The 19,002-nt window shown below is 44.8% G+C and overlaps 1 protein-coding gene and 1 long non-coding RNA gene across 3 annotated transcripts in view; one reads left to right on the forward strand and one right to left on the reverse strand.

Moving 5' to 3' along the window:
* Positions 1-417: 417 nt before the first annotated feature.
* On the reverse strand, positions 418-11,723 carry LOC116278010 (uncharacterized). Of its 2 annotated transcripts, none has more exons than XR_012073328.1 (3): positions 11,556-11,723; positions 3,184-3,311; positions 418-559 (listed from the first exon to the last, which is right to left on the reverse strand). It is a non-coding gene; the product is annotated as an uncharacterized lncRNA (long non-coding RNA). The 2 variants fall into 2 exon arrangements; XR_012073327.1 differs by lacking the exon at positions 418-559 and adding an exon at positions 2,256-2,803.
* Positions 11,724-11,844: 121 nt separating this feature from the next.
* FBN1 (fibrillin 1) overlaps positions 11,845-19,002 on the forward strand; it is a 238,547-nt gene continuing 231,389 nt past the window's right edge. The window contains exon 1 of the mRNA XM_072962489.1: positions 11,845-12,020. Within this exon, the coding sequence (XP_072818590.1) occupies positions 11,857-12,020 (164 nt within the window). The 5' untranslated portion in view covers positions 11,845-11,856. The remainder of the gene's footprint in view (positions 12,021-19,002) is intronic.

Raw genomic sequence — 19,002 nt, forward strand, 5'->3', positions numbered from 1 at the left:
GAAACTCCAACTACCGTTCCAAATGGAGGTGTGTAGGTCTGTTTTCTCCTGGTGTTTGCTAGGGGCAGAGTCCATTTCTGGTGTCCCAACTTTCCTCTTTTAATTACTCAAAATTCTCAGCCTGCTTGCCTTCAGAGTCTCTTTCTAGGAATGTGTCTGAAACTCAGAAAACAAATACTGCTTAACAAGAGGGCTATCCGTTCCAGATCCATTTGTAGGCTTATTAGGAATCAAAACTCTCAACTTTATGAAAATGTAATTTTAATTTAGCTGGTGAATATGATTTCTTCCAGATGCTCACAAATCTAAGCCCCAAATCTCTCCTCTGCGTCTCCTTTGCCTACTGGCTCCTCTGCCTTGGTCGAGCTGCCTTCAGAATTGCAACATGCAGCAAGAGTCAAACTCACCGTCTTCTCCCTTCTGCATTCCCAGTCTCTCTCCTCCTCCACCTCTCAAGTCTCTTCATCCGCCGTCCATCCAGCTTCAAGTCTCAGTGTCATCCCTGGTTTTCCGTCATCATCATCTCTCATATCCAATCGTTTACCCAGCCGCGATGGTCCTACAGTGAAATCACACAGTAATTTTTCTATTGGGTGTCATGGGTGCTGCCACATCCCTGGAGCACACCCTCGTCACCAAGGCCCAGAGGCTGCATTAGCCTCCTGAGCTGCTTTCATAAAGATTTCTGTTCTTCAGTCTTTCTAGCATGGTGACAAAAAAATTAATTTCCTAAATCATGTCACCCCCGTGCTCTAAGTTCTTTCATGAGGGGTATTTCCCTACAGTCCTCTATCTTCTGGCCCCAACCCATTTCCTAATCTTCTCTTTCACTCTCCTTCCCCTTTATACAGCCCACCTGGTTTTGTCCACCTTCTAAACAGGTCACATGCTTCCCTATTTTGTCTTTGGCCTTCCCCTGTACAAGAATCCCCCACCCCATAGGAGAGGAGGGCTCCACAATTTGCCTGTAAAAGATTTTTCCAATTTTCAGCACTTGGCTAATCTCTTTTTGCCATGACCTTTCTGGCTCTACTGTCTCTCGTCTGAACACCTACAACTCCAGTTGGCTGTCTACTTAGTATTTAAGCATATATTGCTTCATTTTGTGGGTTCCATTTTCTTAGTGTAGAGGGTTAAACATATAATATTAGACATAGCAGTGACTCTGGGTCTCCCTTCAACTGAAGGTGGATCCCAGGCTGATTATTTTCTTTTGTGGAACACATGGGAGAAGCCGAGAAAGGAGGGGAAAACTCTGCCTCCCCAAGGGCTGTGGTTGCAAGGGGAGGCTGCAGAATCCTAGGAGAAAGGGTAGGGGAGGAGAGGAAGAGAACCAGGGTGAAAACAGGTCCAGTAGTTGATCTGGGAGATTTGGCAAGAGTGAAATAGATTTCGAGGGAGAATTTCTGCAGTAGAGGAAGTCTTGCTGTGTACAATGTGGAACAAAATTCCCTTTATACCTCTTCATGACACCTTCAGTAAAGACTTACCTTATTTTTTAACTGACTAGTGTATCAGATGTTTTCTCATGAAGTCAGATTCTATTTCTGTGCTATGGACTGAATGCATCCTGCTCCAATTCATATGTTGATGCCCTAATCCCTAATGTGATTATTTAGAGATGGGGTCCTTGGGAAGTAATTAGAGTCTGATGAGCTCATGAGGGTAGGGTATGCATGATGGGATTAGTGGCTTTGTAAGACAAGGAAGAGCGAGAGATTGCTTGCTGTCATGTGAAGACTCAGAGAAAAGACCATCAGTGGCAAAGCAGGAACATGGCCCTTACCAGGAACTGCATTGGCCAGCGCTTTGATCTTGGATTTCCAGCTTCTGGAACTGTGGGAAGTATTGTCTGTTGCATAAGCCCCCCTGTCTGTGGTGTTTTGTTATGGCAGCATGAACAGACTAATACAGTGTGACACTGTGTTGGGACAGGCTTTCAGGTGAGGACACGAAGGGCTAACTGTGCACGCACATGTTCTCACCTTGTCTCTAAATTCTCTTGGAGCAATATCTTTGACTTTGCAGTATCTCGGACAATGCCCAGCAGTACCGTGAATATAAGAATCCTATTTGCTAACCAGGCTGTTTGTCTTTGGTAATCCTGGACTTTTGTGCCCCTCTTCGCCCAATTCCAATTCCAAGTAAGTCTCCCGGGGAGGTACACAGGTCCCAGTGACTATGCAGAAAGGTACATTAGGGTTTGGGAAGAAAATAAACTGAAAACACACACACACATACTCACGCACACAAAATCATCCTTTAGAACTGTAATTTTTTGTATGTTTTTATAATGTACATGCAAAGTAGAATAGGCAAAAATGGAAACGTCTTGATAATTACAGTATGAAAATGGAAATATCCTTCGAGAGGACGTAGTTCAGGATTCCCATTCCTGGATGAACCTCCGGGAGCCAGTCACTTTAGAAATACAGATTCCAAGGCCCCACCTCTGGCCTCCTGCCCCGGCCTGGGGTGAGTGTTAGGGGCAGGAATGCGAAGAGCAGTAAGCTCTGTGGTTCATCCCGAAGCAGCCCACTCATGGCTCGGTTTCCCACGGAAGTCTAGCCCCCTCATGCTCTTGATAGAGGAAAGTGACTCTTGGAGAAGTAACATGACTTGCTGAGGGCGCAGCCGATGAGTAGCAGAGCCCAGACCCGCATCCCTGCCTCTGGGTCCCAGGATTGTTCTATCCTACGTCAAGTGTGGTGGATTTTCAAGCCACAGGCGTAGTTTCCCAGCATTTCCCAGACTCTCCCTTCTCCCGTCCTGTCACTCTGGATACTTCCTAAGGGCTTATTATCTGTGGAAAGATATCCAACATGAGGTCATTAATATCACTGCTCGCAGAGTCAGGCAGAAACTGAGAAAGTTCAAGCTGCAGCCTGTTATGTTGCACAAATGACTTTGGTTTCCAGATGGAACTCACAGGAAGCAAATTTTAAGCCTCCTAAGTCACGTTGATTGGGATTCGAAAATACAACAGCATGTGAGCTTTCATAGATGTAAGAAACATGAAAGGAGGACCCATAGGTAAGGGGATGCAGGGTGGCCCCGGCAATTAAAATAGAGAATTTAGAGGAAGGAGCAGGTTTAGGGAGTTTCCTGATATGTTAGTTATCTATTTCTGTGGAACAAATTACCTCAAAATGTAGTGGCTTTAAAACACCACACTTTTATTACCTCGTAGTTTCTGTGGGTCACCAGTTGGGCACTGCTTAGCTGGGTGCCCCAGGCTCATTGTCTCTCCCAGCTGCTATCAAGGTGTTGGCTGGCGTTGTGGTCTCAGCTGAAGACTTCCAAGCTCACTCCTGTGGGTGTTAGCAGAATTCAGTTCATCCAAGGCTGTTGGCCTGAGGCCTCCCTCGGGTCCTTGCCACGGGGCCTCTCCTAGGGCAGCTCAGAGCATGGCGGCAGGCTTCCAGCAGCATGAGCAAGGAGAGCGCCAGAAAGGGCAAACAAGACAGAATCCAGAGTCTTCTTGTAATTTAATATGGGAAATGACATCCCCTTACCCCTGCCACTCACTGGGTCCAGCCTGCACTCAAGGGGAGGGGATTACCCAAGGGTGGGAGTTCAAGAGGTGGGGAGCATTGGGGGCCGTCTTGGAGGCTGCCAAGCACGCCTCGGGGAGGACTAGGTGGGGATACCCAGCAGGAACATGGACATCTGAATGTGGATCTCCTGGGAGCTATCTGGGCTAGAGATACAGATCTGGGAGTGAGACGCTTTTTATGAGCAGGAGGTGAAATCATGGGAATAGATAAAGCCAGCCAAGAAGAACTTTTTTTTTAAGGTATCCACTCATTGCTAGTATCCACTAATTGTTAACTTCTCCAAGAAACTTCAGATTGAAAGTAAAAACAAAAACATGTAGAAAATGATGTCACTAACCAAAGCGACTTGTCACTCCTAATGTGGTTAAAGCTTTCAGATTGGCCATGAAAAATCTGGGTTAGGGCATGTGGCACTTCCTGGTATGATTAGAATAGTATTAAGATTCTGAGAAAAGGCTCATTCCCCACAAAAATTCCATAAAGTAGGTGACTAATTGAAACCTGGAAAGTCTCCTGATGAAGAAAAATAGCCCAGTTTGTTCTCCATCAGTTTTGAACTAGAGTTCCGATGGATCTCAGGGTTTCCAAGTCCTGGGTGAGGAAGATTATAAATATTCATACCGTATGATTAATTGTAGTTGTTTAAAGGCCTCCTCCCACAGGCCCACGGTATGCGTCGCCTTCATAAACAGGCAGCCCAGGGCGTGTCACTGAAGCCCTGGAGAGCTAGCAGTGTGTCACAGTGAAGGATGGGGAAACACCGCATAGGTCACCTTTGGCCCATGGTCTTTCCTCCCTCTGTGACTGCCTCATGCTCACTGCTTCTGCCTGGAATCCTCTCCCCAGACTGTTCTAAGCAGCTAAATCCTACCCTCCCTTCAAGGCTCTGCTCAAATCCCATTTCTTCCATTAAGGCTTCCTGACTGGACCACCCCATCCCACCCCACCCCACCCCCTCCCTGGACTCCTTTCTTGATGCCACTTGTTATGGAGATTAATGGCCGGGAGCCATTTTCTGGGCTTGCTTTTTATCTTATTCATCAGGGTTTGACAAACCGTGGCAGGGGGGTGGGGGTGAGGGGGGCAAATCTGCTCCCACTGTCTGTTTTTATATGACCTGCAGGCTAAGAATGGTTACTGTGTTTTTAAGTTGTTGAAAACACTCAAAAGAAGAATAGCGTCTTGTTACCTGTGAAAATTATATTAAATTGAAATTCAATGTCCATAAATGTTTTATTTTGGTCACTAAAATGCTGGTGGAAATTGGCTTGCTTTTGCCTCTCGGCCCACCAAGCCTGAAATATTCAGTATCTCACTTTATGAGAAGTTTGCTGAGCTCTGCTACAGGCACTCAGTTCCTTTCCTCCTGAGAGGGGGTGTCGCCCTCCTGGGAGGACACAGTTTTGACACTTTCTGGTCACTTCTGCTGGGTCTACCATGGCCTGGAGCACAGAGCTGGTGTTCGGTAAATCCTGCTGAATGGAGCTGAGAGAGAATGTGTTTTTAATTTGTGATGGATACAATGTTATGTCCTTTCTTGCTGTCCAGGCCTTTTCTTTATTCCTTTCTGCTGTTGGGCTGGTATCTGTTATGTCTGGTAGACAAAAAAAAAGGGAATACCAGGGTGGGTCATAGAACTCATGGAAAACACAAACGAAATGAAGTCTGGGAACCAGGGCTTTTGTTTTGGGTGGAGAGGAACTGTTTGCTTTGGGGGATTGAGGTAATGAAAGTTATTTCAATAACATAATTGAACACTTGTACATGCTTTCTGCCAGAGTACAGCTGGGCAGACCTCACCCAGGGACCCCATCTGCAAAGTGCAAAGGTTAAACACTGAACGAATTCTCCTCCCTGTTCAGCAGAACATGAAACTATATACATACCTTGGTTATGCTATCTAAAATACACCATATGGTCAAAGACTAGAGGGGAACTGGAAAAATACAAATCGTTGTGTTAGGGTAGTAGGATTATGGGAAAATAGTTTAAAAAAAACAACAGTTTTCTTTGAGTAGCTAAAATATTTCTACAATTAATCTAAAAATGATTAAGCTGAAAAAAATTCTTTTTAAAAATTTATTTTTATTGAAGTATAGTTGATTTGCAAATTAGGTTAGTTTCAGGTGTACAACATAGTGATTTAATTAAAATGAAAAAAAAATCTGATTCCTTCTCTAGCATGTAAAATTTTTACCTGTTTTTTTTCCCTCTGTTTTTCACCTTTTCCCAACACAAAACCAGAATCTTACATTGAAGTGGGAATTTCTTAGGATCCTCAGTATACAGCCACAGATATGTACAAATTTTCCCTAAGAAATATCTGTTTGTGTCATTTTAAGCCATTCTCCCTTAAACCTTAATCTTTCTAAAAGATTAAGTAGGGGGAAATTACTAACCTGCTACTTAACAGAGTACCTGCATGACCAAGGCTTAATGATAGTTGTCACTGAAAGGCCCTCTTCCAAAGCCCTAGACCTTGTGATTCTTCCAGGCAGAAACGGCATCTCCTCACAGTTGAATCCTCAGCTTCTGACATTATGTCTGGCACATAGTGCTTGGCTCTCTATTAAAATGGTTAAGTGAATAAATTAAATAATACTTTTTTTAAAGGGGGGAAGAGGACATATAGGAAGGTATTCTGCAAGCAAGCAGGCATCTTAATTCTACCTTCAGTTCTTTTTCAAAGCCAAGACCCATTCATTCATGTCACATCCCAAGAGGGAGTGATGGACATGGAAACACAGCCAGGAGATGTGACATACCTGGGCTCCATCACAGGCTGGAGAGGTTTAGGCCTTTCCTTAACACACAGAGTGATAAGGAAGAATGATAAGGAAGGTGAGGTTTTAAAGTTGCCATGATTATCATCATCTTGAAAGGAAGTTAATGCATTCATCTGTTCATTCAACAGATATTCACTGAGCGGCTCTTTTGTACAGGGGATTGTGTTCTGTGTGATGGGGATGTGACTAGGGGCTAGAAACTGAGGCAGAGAAGCAGGGAAATTGACTACAGCAGTTCTCATGACCCCGTCGTTTCTGGACTATCTCAGTGACTGCAGCATGGAATAAATGGAGCTCTCAAATACGGTGAAATGCAGATTCAGATTGCAATGAAGCTCCAGAGATGAAACCTTAGCATAGCAGGGAAGTGTTATGGATACAGGGAGTGGCTCTAGCCCACAGCCGACCAAGATCTTGAGCAAGATTTTTGTGGCAGATGGACGAGACAGCGTGAGGAAATGAAAAGTACCTTTAACTTGTTGTCTAAGGCATGGTTTTGAATCCATCCCCGACTCTAGTTCTAGTTCTGTGAACTTAAGAGTGTTTCTCAGTGTTTCTGAAATGTGAGTTTATTCGTCTATAAAACTGAGACAACTATTTTCCCTCTGATGTTTGTATTAGTTACCTATTCCTGTGTACCCTAATAATTAAGTAGCTTAAAACTACCATGATACTGTGTATTTATTCTGTGGATTCCCTGGGCAATTTTTCTGCTGATCTGCTGGGCTCACACGTATGGCTACATTTAGTTGGTGGCTTGGTGAGGGTCTCAGATTAGCTAAGGCATACTTTTTCATCCTGGACTTCTTCAGGCCATGGCCATTTCAGGGCAACATCTAAGAGGGTGAGGGAGGACACTGCAAGATCTCTTAAGGCCTAGCCTTGGAAGTCACAGTGTCACTTCTACCCTATTGCCATTGGTCAGAGGAGGTCACAAGACCAGCTCAGATTCAAAGGGTTGGGAGAGAGACTCCACTTCTTGATGAAAGATAATAAATATTGAGCCATATTTTTCAATCTCCCATAAAGTGGTGGTGAGGGCTAAATGAGATTATGTATGGGAAAGCATTGTTTTGCTGCTATGCATATGGATGGTTCCTGGTAGCACTGTATACGTGTTGTCCTTTGTAACTGCAAAACTCTACAGTACTCACTCAGTTCAGTTTGATGATGTAGCTGGTTGTATTATGAATGATTCCCAAGTCAGGGTCAGTGAGCCATCTTGTAACCTGATAATACTTCAAGCAATTTTTTTTAATTTTGCTTAAATTGTCCAGAGTTAGTTTTCTTGTTGTAGATAGAAAACCCTACTGACAACATGTATTTATTCATGAGCTAGAAAGTGAAGAGAACGGCCTTGAAGCAAAAATATCAGAAGATTCCAACTGATCAAAAACAGCCAACAAACTGGTTGTTTTTTGGTAACATTTTCAGGACACTGTACACATTTCCTTGAATAAGGAATGCAAACTTGGCCTTAAGGATCCATAACCCACCTAGGGAGAATAAGTACAATGATAAAAAATATATATATAGTTCACCATAACAGTATAATAAATATCCCAATTGTCAGTGCCCAAAATGGTGCTTGGCACATAGTAGACACAATGACGTACTACAATTAACAAATTACTAAATGAATGATTCAGGTAGTAAGTGCAATGAAGTCTGAACAAAAGGGAGATGACATGAGAAAAACTCCTCATGAACAAGGAGGAATTTGAGCAGATTCTCTTAGGATGGGTAGAGTTTTTTGAAATGAGGAGAAATAAAGGAATTCTAGCCCCAAGGACTTATTTTGCAAAGTGTGATAAATTTAAAAACAAGTGGCTTCTGAATCACCTGGCATCAAGAAAATCTTATTGCAAAGACATAATTTTCTTTATTGCTACTGAATTTTGTTACTGGTAGCACACTGCTCTAATATATGTTGATTGCTTAGGTAATGGCCATATTGCTTACATATTTAAAAGTGCATTTCTGTTTCAGAAATTAGGTTTTTCCCCTTCTCCTTCCAACACTATGGTTAAGCCATGAGACTTACTGCCCAAAGAGGGGAGTATGTGGCTTAGAGCTCCCACCCAATATGAAGAGGAACTAGAAAGTCTTTCCTCTATTGGAGGAAGGGGAAGGATAAAAGAGAAGGAAGAAAGGACCAAGGCCAGACCTATGCATTTAATGTAAATCTCTCCTTTAGAGGTGAAACCCTGTAAAACAGGTTAGGGTTGGGGTACGAGGTAATAGAAATGTTCAGAAATGCTGAAATGGGGGACTTGCAGGGCTTCAACTCTTTGCTTCGTGGGCAAAAGCCTTAGAAAAGTGCTTTGTTCAGTTGCTGCTGTCCAACACGTCAGTGAGTGGAAGATTCTAAGCAAGAGTACAGTGTCTCATGTGCTGTTGGAGTGTAGAGAAAGAGGCAATTTCCAGATTCCCCAGAGGGTACGGAACAGTCCTGAAAACTGGTGGGCAGGACGAGGCCTTCGTGGGTCTCCAGCAGCCCTGCTTCTCCTGAACCATGGTCCCTCTGCTCAGACTCTTTTCCCAGTCTGAACATGCCCCTTACCTCTCCCTACCTGGGGAGCTTCTAAAAATGCCTGTGTCAAGGCTTCACTCCAGACTATTGAAATCAGAACCTCTGGGGGTTGAGTTCTGGTGTCAGGTTTGTGTTAAGTTCCCAGGTCATACTACTGTATAGCCAGGGTTGAGAACCACTACCCTCGGTAAAGTCTGCGTCTGGACTTCAGTATCGCTTCCTCAGGAAAGCCTTACCTGATCGGTCCCAACCTAGGTCAAGCACCCCTGTTATATATCCTTGAAGCAAGCAACCAGGATTTCTCCCTCTGGGCATTTAAAAGTTGGCTCATCATTTTGTTTCAAGTATGTCTTTCAGGTCTGGGAGTCTGCCTACTAGGTGAGGGGAGAAACATTTCTGCCTCACTCACCCAGGAGAGTGATTCAACATGCACCAGCTGGTACACAACTGGTGTTCAGTAAGTGCATCTCGAACAAAGGATCTCCTTTACTCAACCATGGGTGTGTGATCAAGGCTCCAATTCATGAATCTGCTAGGAGAATTTATGCAGGTGAGAGCTCATACTAGACCACACACTTACAGAGCTATGATCATTAGGCTCGTATTTTTGATAGTTTCAGTTTTCATCTTAGAGCACAGCAGTTCATTAGGCTTATCATCACCATTAAAACCCTGTGTGGTCAACATTATTATTCCCATCTTGCAACTGGAAAGAAAGTAAAGAACTTGCTTAGGTCCCTGTACCCTATTATCTAGGCACAAACAATTGCAAATAAGGAAACCCCCCTTCTACAGGATTCCTGCTTGTGCTGAGCTCTTATTTCTTGCTTGACAATTGGTGGCCACTACACGAGGATTTTCTGGGGGTCTCTAGTTCCAGTGGCCAGGGCCGGGAGTGCAATTTCCTGCCTTCCTAAACCACTATAGGGTACAGGCAACACAGGGCCTTATCCATATAAGGATATCATAAATACTGTATTTCCGGAGTCTCTGTGCCCTGCTTGTCTATAGGCACAATACTCAACAAGGTATTTTATAAAGAAGGGAGAGAGAGGGAGAGAGGGAGGGAGGAAGGGAGGAGAGAAGAAGAGAGAGGGAGGGAGGGAGGAGAGAGGAAGAGAGAGGGAGAGAAAATATGAATGTTTGGGCTTGGGAAGGTGAAATAGGATCGTCCAGGAGAAGCCCAATCTTAGCTATGGACTGGGAAGGAGGACCGTCCCTTCCCCGCCTCCATCCCAAATCCCAGGTTGCAACATTCACAGGCCTCTGAGTCGCAGAATCCCACCCAGATCCTCGGAGCATCTTGGGTTCAGCCTGGGTGGCTTGAATCGAGGCTCAGAAGAGCCGCGCCTCGAGTGTGCTCTCCACGCCAGGGGCAGAGCGGAGCCCCTCCCCCGCCCGCACAGCAGCCCCGGCCGCTGCCGCAGCCCCGCGACGCGCCCTGCCCCCGCGGCCTCCAGGCTTCTGGTCTCTGCCCCGTGCCCGGCCCGAGACACGCGGTGAGGCGCCGGCGCCGGGGGAGGCGTGGGCAACCCGAATGCGTCTCCTCTCGCCCGGGCCGCTGGGGCCGCTGGGGCCTCCGGGGCCGCCGTCTCCAGCGCGCGTTCTTGGTGCAGGTGGCACAGCTTTCCTCGCCCGCCGGGCTTCCCAGATCGCAACAGGCTAATCTTGGGTCTAGACCTCCCAGCCGCAGAGCGGGCGAAACCGCTACTCCACTTCTTCCCACTCCCTCAACTCCTCACCCTCAAATGCAAAATCCCAGGCCGGCAGGACCCGATCACCTCCGCCTCCTCCCACTGCGCTAATTCTGCGAGCGAGGGAGGCCCCCGCGCCGAGGCGGTGGCTGGCAAAGGGGAGTGGAAAGGGAGGATGGATGGGGCCGAGGGGTGGGGTGGTGATGAGGGGGATTTAGGAGGGGGTGTCATTTTCTTTTTCTTTCTTTTTTTAAAAAAAGTATTTCTCTCGCGAGAAACCGCTGCGCAGACGATACTTGAAGAGGTGGGGAAAGGAGGGGGCCGCGGGAGCAGCGGCAGAGACTGTGGGTGCCACAGGCGGACAGGCGGCCACAGCTGGGACAGCTGCGGGCGGAGCGGGGCAGCAGCTGCCGCGGCCAGGACCGAGGAACAGCCACCGCCGCCTCGGAGTCAGAACCGCCGCTTCTCCAGTGGGTGCAGCCGGGGTCCCGACAGGGGTCGGGCGGCCACCGGTGCTGGAGCTCCAGCCACGGAGGCTTTTGCGTTTGCGCCGCGCGGAGGGCAGGGGCAGGGACAGGGACTGGGGTGAGGGGCTGTCCCGGAACGTCCACAGCTGGTGCTGGCCCTCCCCTGCCTGACAGCTTCCTGGCCCGGGGCTCCTGGTGCCGGGCTCGGCGTCAGATGCTCCGGGGGCGGTGGCAGCGCCCGGAGCCGGCCCGGGACGGCGCGGCGGGCTTCCAGCCCCGCGGCTTGGCGGAGAGGACAGGCTGGGGAGCTGGGGCGTCAGAGCGCGCATCGCGCGCAATTCGTGCCAGTAAAAAATAAACCCAGCGAGCTCGCCCTGGGGTTTAAAACCGCTCGGGACATGGGGACTTTAAGGCGCTCTTTTCAGGCGGCGCCCGGGAGGCCGAGGGGTTGGCTGGAGCCGCTGCCGCCGGGGGCCTGGGCTTTTCAGCCAGCTGTGGATCAAACGGTCTGCACTTACCCAAAGTAACTGCGCCACGCGCAGGCGGCGCGCGGGTTGGGCTCGGGAATGGGGACCCCGAGGCTTCAGCATCCCGATTCCCTGAATGTCTCCCCCGCCTCGGCGATTTGTCTGTTGCAGCTGGCAGGGGCCGCCTGAAGTGGGAGCAGCGCCTGGAGAAGGCGGGAGGAGCCCGGCCCGGGGGACGGGCGGCGGGAGAGCAGGACCCCGGCGGCGCGGCGCGCTTAAGGGCGCAGCGGCGGCCGCGGACTGAGCCCGGGGCGCGGTGAGAGGCGGCGGGAGCCGGCGGCCGCTCGGCATCATGCGGCGAGGGGGGCTGCTGGAGGTCGCCCTGGGATTTACCGTGCTCTTAGCGTCTTACACGAGCCATGGGGCGGACGCCAATTTGGAGGCTGGGAACGTGAAGGAAACCAGAGCCAGCCGGGCCAAGAGAAGAGGCGGCGGAGGACACGACGCGCTTAAAGGGTAATGGAACGGGCCAGCTCCTTTGGTGTGGGTGTCCCCTCCCTCTTCTCCCGAGTATCAAGATCCAGAGGTACTGATAGAGTTGATTCTCGACGGTAGAAGAATCGTTGACAAGACCTCCTGGGGGCACCTTAGAGATGCAGGGGTTATCCAGTCCTCGCCGAGTTCGAGGCTAAACCACATTGCTTCTTCCCTTTAAGGATTTCTGCCCCAGAGGAGAGGTCATGGCTAAAAGGAATCTTGGGCCATTGTCGAGGCAGAATTTGGGAGGCGAGAGGGTTCTTGAGGAAGAAGGGGAGGAGCTGCAACTGAGAAGAGGAGCAGCCCGTCCTTTCCCTTCACACCAATTCCGGTTGTGTTTAGGGAAAGTACTTGCCCTGTGGGCATCTTTGTAGATGCTCTGTGTGTAAGGGAGCAAAGAAAGGAAGGGATTCCAAGGTCAGAGAAGACACACAGTTAATGGTTGGTTCTCCTCTTAAGTCATGCTTATTCAAGTTAAGGACTGAGTTTTCCCTTCAGATGTCTACACTGGAAGCCGAGCGGGCTAGTGTTTCTGAGAACTTGTTTCGGCGTTGTAGGAACCTCTTTATTTCACCTGGGCAGTAGTGCTGCTGTGGCCGGCCTTGAATGAGTGTTTTTAACCTGTTGTGTATGTGTTACGCACATGCAATTGAGCATTTCACCAACTTCCTATGCCCTTAGTACAGAATATGTTTCAGCAGGAAATATTTAAATTAAGCAGGTTGACGGTATGAGAATTGTCAGTTTCCTGAATTGAAGCAGGTTGGGAGTACACTTCCCTTAAAATTGGTCAGGTTGAGAGAGAAGTATTTCTTTCTGAGCGTGTTTAAATTCAGGCCTCCATAGGAGCAGCGGGATGGATTGTGAATGACCCATTTTGTCTGCTTGGAGGAGCCTGTAATGAATCCAGATAGTAAATACACAGAAGTTGCTATTAACTTCTTATGATTCTGATTGTTGCTCTTTTGATTAGGTTTATAGTTTGATTATATGACCCTGAGTGAACAAGTGATGGTACCACTTGGATACGTGGCTGAACGTTCCACATATTCTTTTTTGTTAAGGGCTGTTTTAATTATATATATGTAGTGAAATTTGTGTTTGTAGGGGCCAGGTACGGGAAGAAAAAAGTACCGTAAACTGAACGGTCCAGTTTTTGAGTCCTGGTCTCGATCTGGGACAACACAATTGTCAGAGCCAAACACTTAGGCTGTGGTGAAATCTGCATGATTTTCTGACCCTAGGAAATAGTTATGATTAGTTTAGTTCCATCTTGGCCTTTGTAGAAAATAAATCCAGGATTCCAACAGTGTTAGAAAGGAAATTTGCTTATCATGTTAAGCCTGATACTGATCAGGCCGCAGGCATTTCTTCCCCTATGTGCATGGCCCCTGGCAAGTTCAGTAGATGGAAACTCAAATTTTCACCCGTTCTCAAAAGGATTTGATTTAGTCTAGAATTTTTTCTTCAAAAAATATATCTCTGCTATATATATTATCTGAATAGCCTAGCTTGATGGCATTGCTCCTACGGAGAGAGCAGAGGTGGGGGTTTAATTCTGTGGATGGAGGTCCACAGGGAGACATTAGGCCTGGCCCCACGTTTGCCTCTTCTCTGTGTGCCATCACCAACCAGCGCGTTTCCTCGGCAGGCACAAAGTCAACGTGAAAACAGAAACTCAGCCTTACTTTGTAGCGTAACAGGATGTCCATGCTTTTACTCACACCAGCACTGCTTTTGGAGGGTTTTATTTTTCTTTAAGATTATGAAGAAACACCGCTCTGTGTTCCTCACAGTATTCGGTCACTGACGCGGATGTTCCCCTGTTGCAAGCTATTCATAAAGCCTTCCCCGAAAGATGATATTAATAGAACAGTAATTATGAGTGTTCCTAATTCTCATAAGACATCTATAAGATTTTGCATGTGTAAGAAAAGTTTAAAAAAATAATTATAATTAACCTTTGTAGTGTAATGTATCATAATAAACCTTTATAATATAAAGGTTTTTATTTTTATAATTATGTTATCTATAATGTTACATATATTGCATGCATATATATATATATATTTGGAGTAAAAGTAGTCATTTAAAAGAATAGACAGTTCAAAGTAAATCCCTCCTACCTCTGAGACTATTTTCTTATGAATTTCTCTAGAAATATTATAGACATATATATACATATGAATGTGTATACATATAGAAATATATACATAATGTATATATGTATGTATATATACACACACGCAGATGTGTAGGTGTCCTTTTTAATACATGGGATAGAGCACAAGACTGTTCTGAACCTTGCTTGCTTTTGTGTATCTTTAGTGCATCCACCTACTAACATATAGATCTACCTCATCTATATGCCACTCTCTCAGCGTATAGAATCCATAACGTGACTGGAACAACTCACTGATGATGGCTCCATAGATTATATTTCCTTTTGTTGCTACTATCAGCATTCTTCTACATGGCTGCTTGTGTTCCTGTGAAAACATGTAGGTAGTATAACAATAAAGGAAAGAAGAATTGCTGGGTCGAAGGTTTTCCCATAGATTTTACACAAATACCAATTCTGACTTTAAACTTGGCTAGCATTGGAAATGTATTCTCTCTGCTTATTGCTATTACAGTCTCACATGAATAAGTCTTTCACCCACGTCGGGCTGTGTAACTCATCAGAAAGAGCAGTCGTGTGTTCCATTTTTCCAGTTATTGCTTAAAATGGCTATTTTTGCTCGTTAAAATATTACCAGCCTCAAAACTAACCTCTCTGACGACAGTACAACCTGTTTACCGTTTTGATGGAAATGCACAGTTTATGAAGTGAAAGTGATTTGTAACCCCTAAGTCTGCCTGATGCCCAGTTGGTGGCAGCAACTTTCAGCACCTCACTAATATTTCCTCTAGTTAAAAGGTGCTTTAAACTCATCAGTGTCTGCTGGGCATTGGTCTGGGCTCTCCCACAAATTACTGCCTTCTTGTCTTTCTCTGATGTGACAGGTGACTTACAGGCTTTGCTTCTTGGGATATGTATTTCTTTCCTGTCAGCAGCTTTGCTTTGCAGACCAGGGACCTGCATAGTTTTTCCCTCTCTGGGTGTGTAGTCCTAGCTTGTCTTCCTTTCCTCCCATCCTGTTGCAGGTGTTTTTTTTTTTTTTTTTCCTTCCCACTGGGCAGCAGAAGTTGTTCCACAGTGGAAATTTAAGCATCCTCAAGTTTCTTCCCAGCTCTCGCTGTGTTTTCTTAGAGTAAATCGCCAATTTCTGTTTTTACAGGAAATCCTTTTTTTTTTTTAATGGAATGAGTGTGGTCCCCATTCACTCTGCAAAAATTGCGTGTCTCTCTATTTTGAAAAGAGACCTTTGCAAGTTTCAAAAAAGTTTTAAAATAATAAATGTATAGCACTTTTGGTCTGCCTAGGCATTGCTTGACATGTGTGAAACGACTTTATGAGAAATAATAAAATCCTAGCTTTATTGTTTAAATTTCAGTTCGCAAGAATTTTTCTCAGCTAACCTCTTAACTTCCGTGATTAGGCAAAAAGTACGGGAGAAAATCCAATTAAAAAAAACACGTAACGCTACTTGAATAGCAGTAGTTATGCACCGTTTATTTATGTTTGCCTTATTGCTTTAGCTCCCCAAAAGGGACATGTTACAGTTTCCTGTCAAAGGGAAAAATTCTTTGGAGTGAAACCCCCCTTTCCCAAATCTCTGATAAGATGGATTGAGAACTTCTGTCCTTGTGGGTTGGTTTATGAGTGTATGAGACTGGTTGTACCTCACACAATCTGTCCCCTTGTACGGGATTCCTTTTGGTCTTTGTTTATTTGTTTATTTTTTTCCAGGGGTCTTGTTACCAGAAAAATACCCATGGAACAGTTCATACACAGGATAGATTATGTGACGGTGAACTCTGAGGGATTAATTACACAGGAGTCTGTTATTAAAGTAAGGAGCTTTAACAGGGAACACAGAAAAAGTTCTGTGGACTTCATGAAATCCATTTTACTTTATAAAGAGAACTTTTAAGACTTCATCCGAAGTCAGATAGGCTAATAATTAACTATGGGGGAAAACTGCAAGTGGTATGGTTTGTCTTTTTATTTATTGAATAGATTAAGCTGAAATAGTGCAACACCGTTAAAAAAAAGGAGAGATTCTTAAATAGAAATTTTCAGCAATTCCACATTTTAAACAAGAAGATGGGGACAAAATATTTATTTGACTCATTTGGTAACATTTAAGACCATAGAAATTATTTACAAAAATAAGTAAGTTGCTGGTATCACAAATTGATTAAAACATACATCCGCTTACAGTGAAATGAGTTAGGGCTGATGGCAGTGGAACTGTAGACATTCAGGTAAGCTTATTTGGAATTTAAAAAAAAATAGTGAGATATTCCTTTGTCATCTTATACAGCAGATACTTAAAAAGATTATAATATTATGCCACTGACTCTAATCAAGCAAAATACTGGACAAATTATTAGGATATTCGCACATAGTTTATTTGCTTTTCCTACAATAAACCAAGCAACAAGCCTCACCAATTTGTGAATTTTGGCCTTAATATTCAAAGTGAAAATACAATTTTAATTTTTTTTTCTTGAAATAGAAATGAACTGTATCAACCACTTCTTTGTCTCTAGACCCAACTAATCCAACACATAGGCCTCTGCTAGAAACTTGGAATTATTTTCCCTGAGATTTTTAAAGAAAACTGTAATTAGTGATATATCGGGCCTGGGTTTTGTGGCAGGCGTACGAGAGTTTACTGCTTCAAGTTTGTTAAGCTTGATTGTCCCGTTACATTGTAAAATGATCAAAGGCAAGAATCCTCTCATCAACATTGTAATACTAACTTGTCTAAGATGGGATTCAAAGAGTTTGTTAATTCAAGGAGCCTTGATGAATGCTAACTTGAATTTAGCTTTGTGGAATGCCAGAGACTTATCGCCCACAGCCTGGAGGGGCTTAGTATTTGGTAGGAGAATCAGGTGTATTTACAGGAACCAGAAGGCAACAGAAAGACAGGAGAGGGCATGGGGTCTTGGATTAAGTAAAAACAAAGAATAACATTTGTAGCAGTGGTAGGTGACGTTTAGATGACATTGATGTGCCAGGCACCGCTGTCAGTGTTTTACATGTGATAGCTCATTTGATGCTTGTAACGTCTCTACTGGGGTGGATCCTTTTGTCAGCTTCCTTTTGCCGTTGTGAGAGCTGAGGTACGGAAAGGTTAAGTTTTAAAGACAAATTCTTAATATCAAATTTTCTTTCTCCATTAATTTTCGTTATGGTTTTGGTTTCCATTCCTCTGGACAAAAATGCAGGGCTCAGACATTGGTAAAATTCCACTTAAAATTCCTAATATTCCTTCGTGCTAGTTCACAAATCCCAGGTAGAGTTAATAACATAGCAATATTTTGTCAAACAAGAAATTTTCTCTGGTATTTCTGCTAAGACACTTGTGAGACCTAGAAGGACGTGTAGACTGTCAGAGCTGCGGGATCTTTGGCTAGCACGTGTGTTTTAGTATGACACTTCCATTGAGGTGGGAGGTGACCCTCAGAGGCACCCTCCTTCTGCACTGCCTACGGATCTGAGCTGGACATGTGCCTCCTGATGTCATTCAGGATCTCTTGCTCTCACGTCCCACGTGGGAAGTTTCTCTCGGACTAGAGTTGCAAGCGATGTTTCTCTTTCCAGGGATAACAGGTTTGTGTCTTAAGTTTTTATCAGTATGGTGAATTAATTCTTTGTTTTCATTTTTTTCACCTTGGTTGCCTGTAAGCTCAGAGCCATTAATGTAGTGTAATTTTTACATTAAATTACAGCAATAATGGTAAAAAAAAATAGCAGCTGTAGTATATCACTTACTGTTGCACTGTGCATCGATTCATTGAACACACAACTCTTTCAGAGGAAGATTGAACCTACTTGCCCATTTAACAGAGGAGGAAACTGAGGGATGCCGTTTTTCAGTAATTTCAGTTATTTCTTCAGGGGACATAAACTAGTAAAAGAGTTGGGAAATCTGGCTTCCAAGTCAGTAAGTCAATATTTTACTGAGTCTCAATTACAATAAGTCCTGTACCTGGCAACTTTCGTTCTTTCTTCCATATTCTTGCTATTTTCATTTCCCCAGAATCTTCTCCTTCTGTTGCCGTGGAGAATGACTCAACGTTTATTGGAGGCAGATGCGGTCCCACAATGAGGGAAGCATCGTTGTGGGCATGGGATTAATCAGAAAAGACTTCACAGTGAAAGTCTCTCAGGGGTCGGCAAACTGTAGACCAAGCTGCCTGCTTTGTAAATAAAATTTTTATTGAGACACAGTCATGCCCATTTGTTTACGTGTTATCTACGTCTGCTTTCACACTTCAGTGACAGGGTGGGAATAGTTGCAATAAAGACAGAAGGACCTGGCAAAACTGAATTATTTGCTATTTGGCCCTTTTCAGTAAAAGTTTGCTAACCTCTGATCTATCTGTGTGATAAAAAAAGTGACCAGTAGGACTGAGAACTTCTCGAGGACTGAGATTTTGTTTGTTTTATCACTAGGGAGACCTAGAAACTGGGTACTTAGTATGTGTTCAATAGACAATTTTTGATTGACCAATTTTAATTGGGTAAGTTAAGTGTATAAATTAGAGCTTGGAGGAAGGATAGGAGAGAAATAAGGACAACTCTGAGGGAAAAAGGCATGAAACAAAAAGGATATAAAGGGGGAAGGGTATATAGCTCAGTGGTAGAGTGCGTGCTTAGCATGTATGAGGTCCTGGGTTCAATTCCCCAGTACCTCCATTAAAAAAAAAAAAAGATACAAAGTGTTGGAGATAGAAGGAATTGAGGACAGTGGGCAGGGTCTGTACTGCACGGTTCATGGTGTAGCCTGTGGAAGTGGTGCCCCCTAGCGTTGTGCAGTATGCAACGGTGTGTGTCTTTCCA

The sequence above is a fragment of the Vicugna pacos genome, chromosome 6, assembly GCF_048564905.1.
Source record: "Vicugna pacos chromosome 6, VicPac4, whole genome shotgun sequence".
NCBI lineage: Eukaryota > Metazoa > Chordata > Mammalia > Artiodactyla > Camelidae > Vicugna > Vicugna pacos.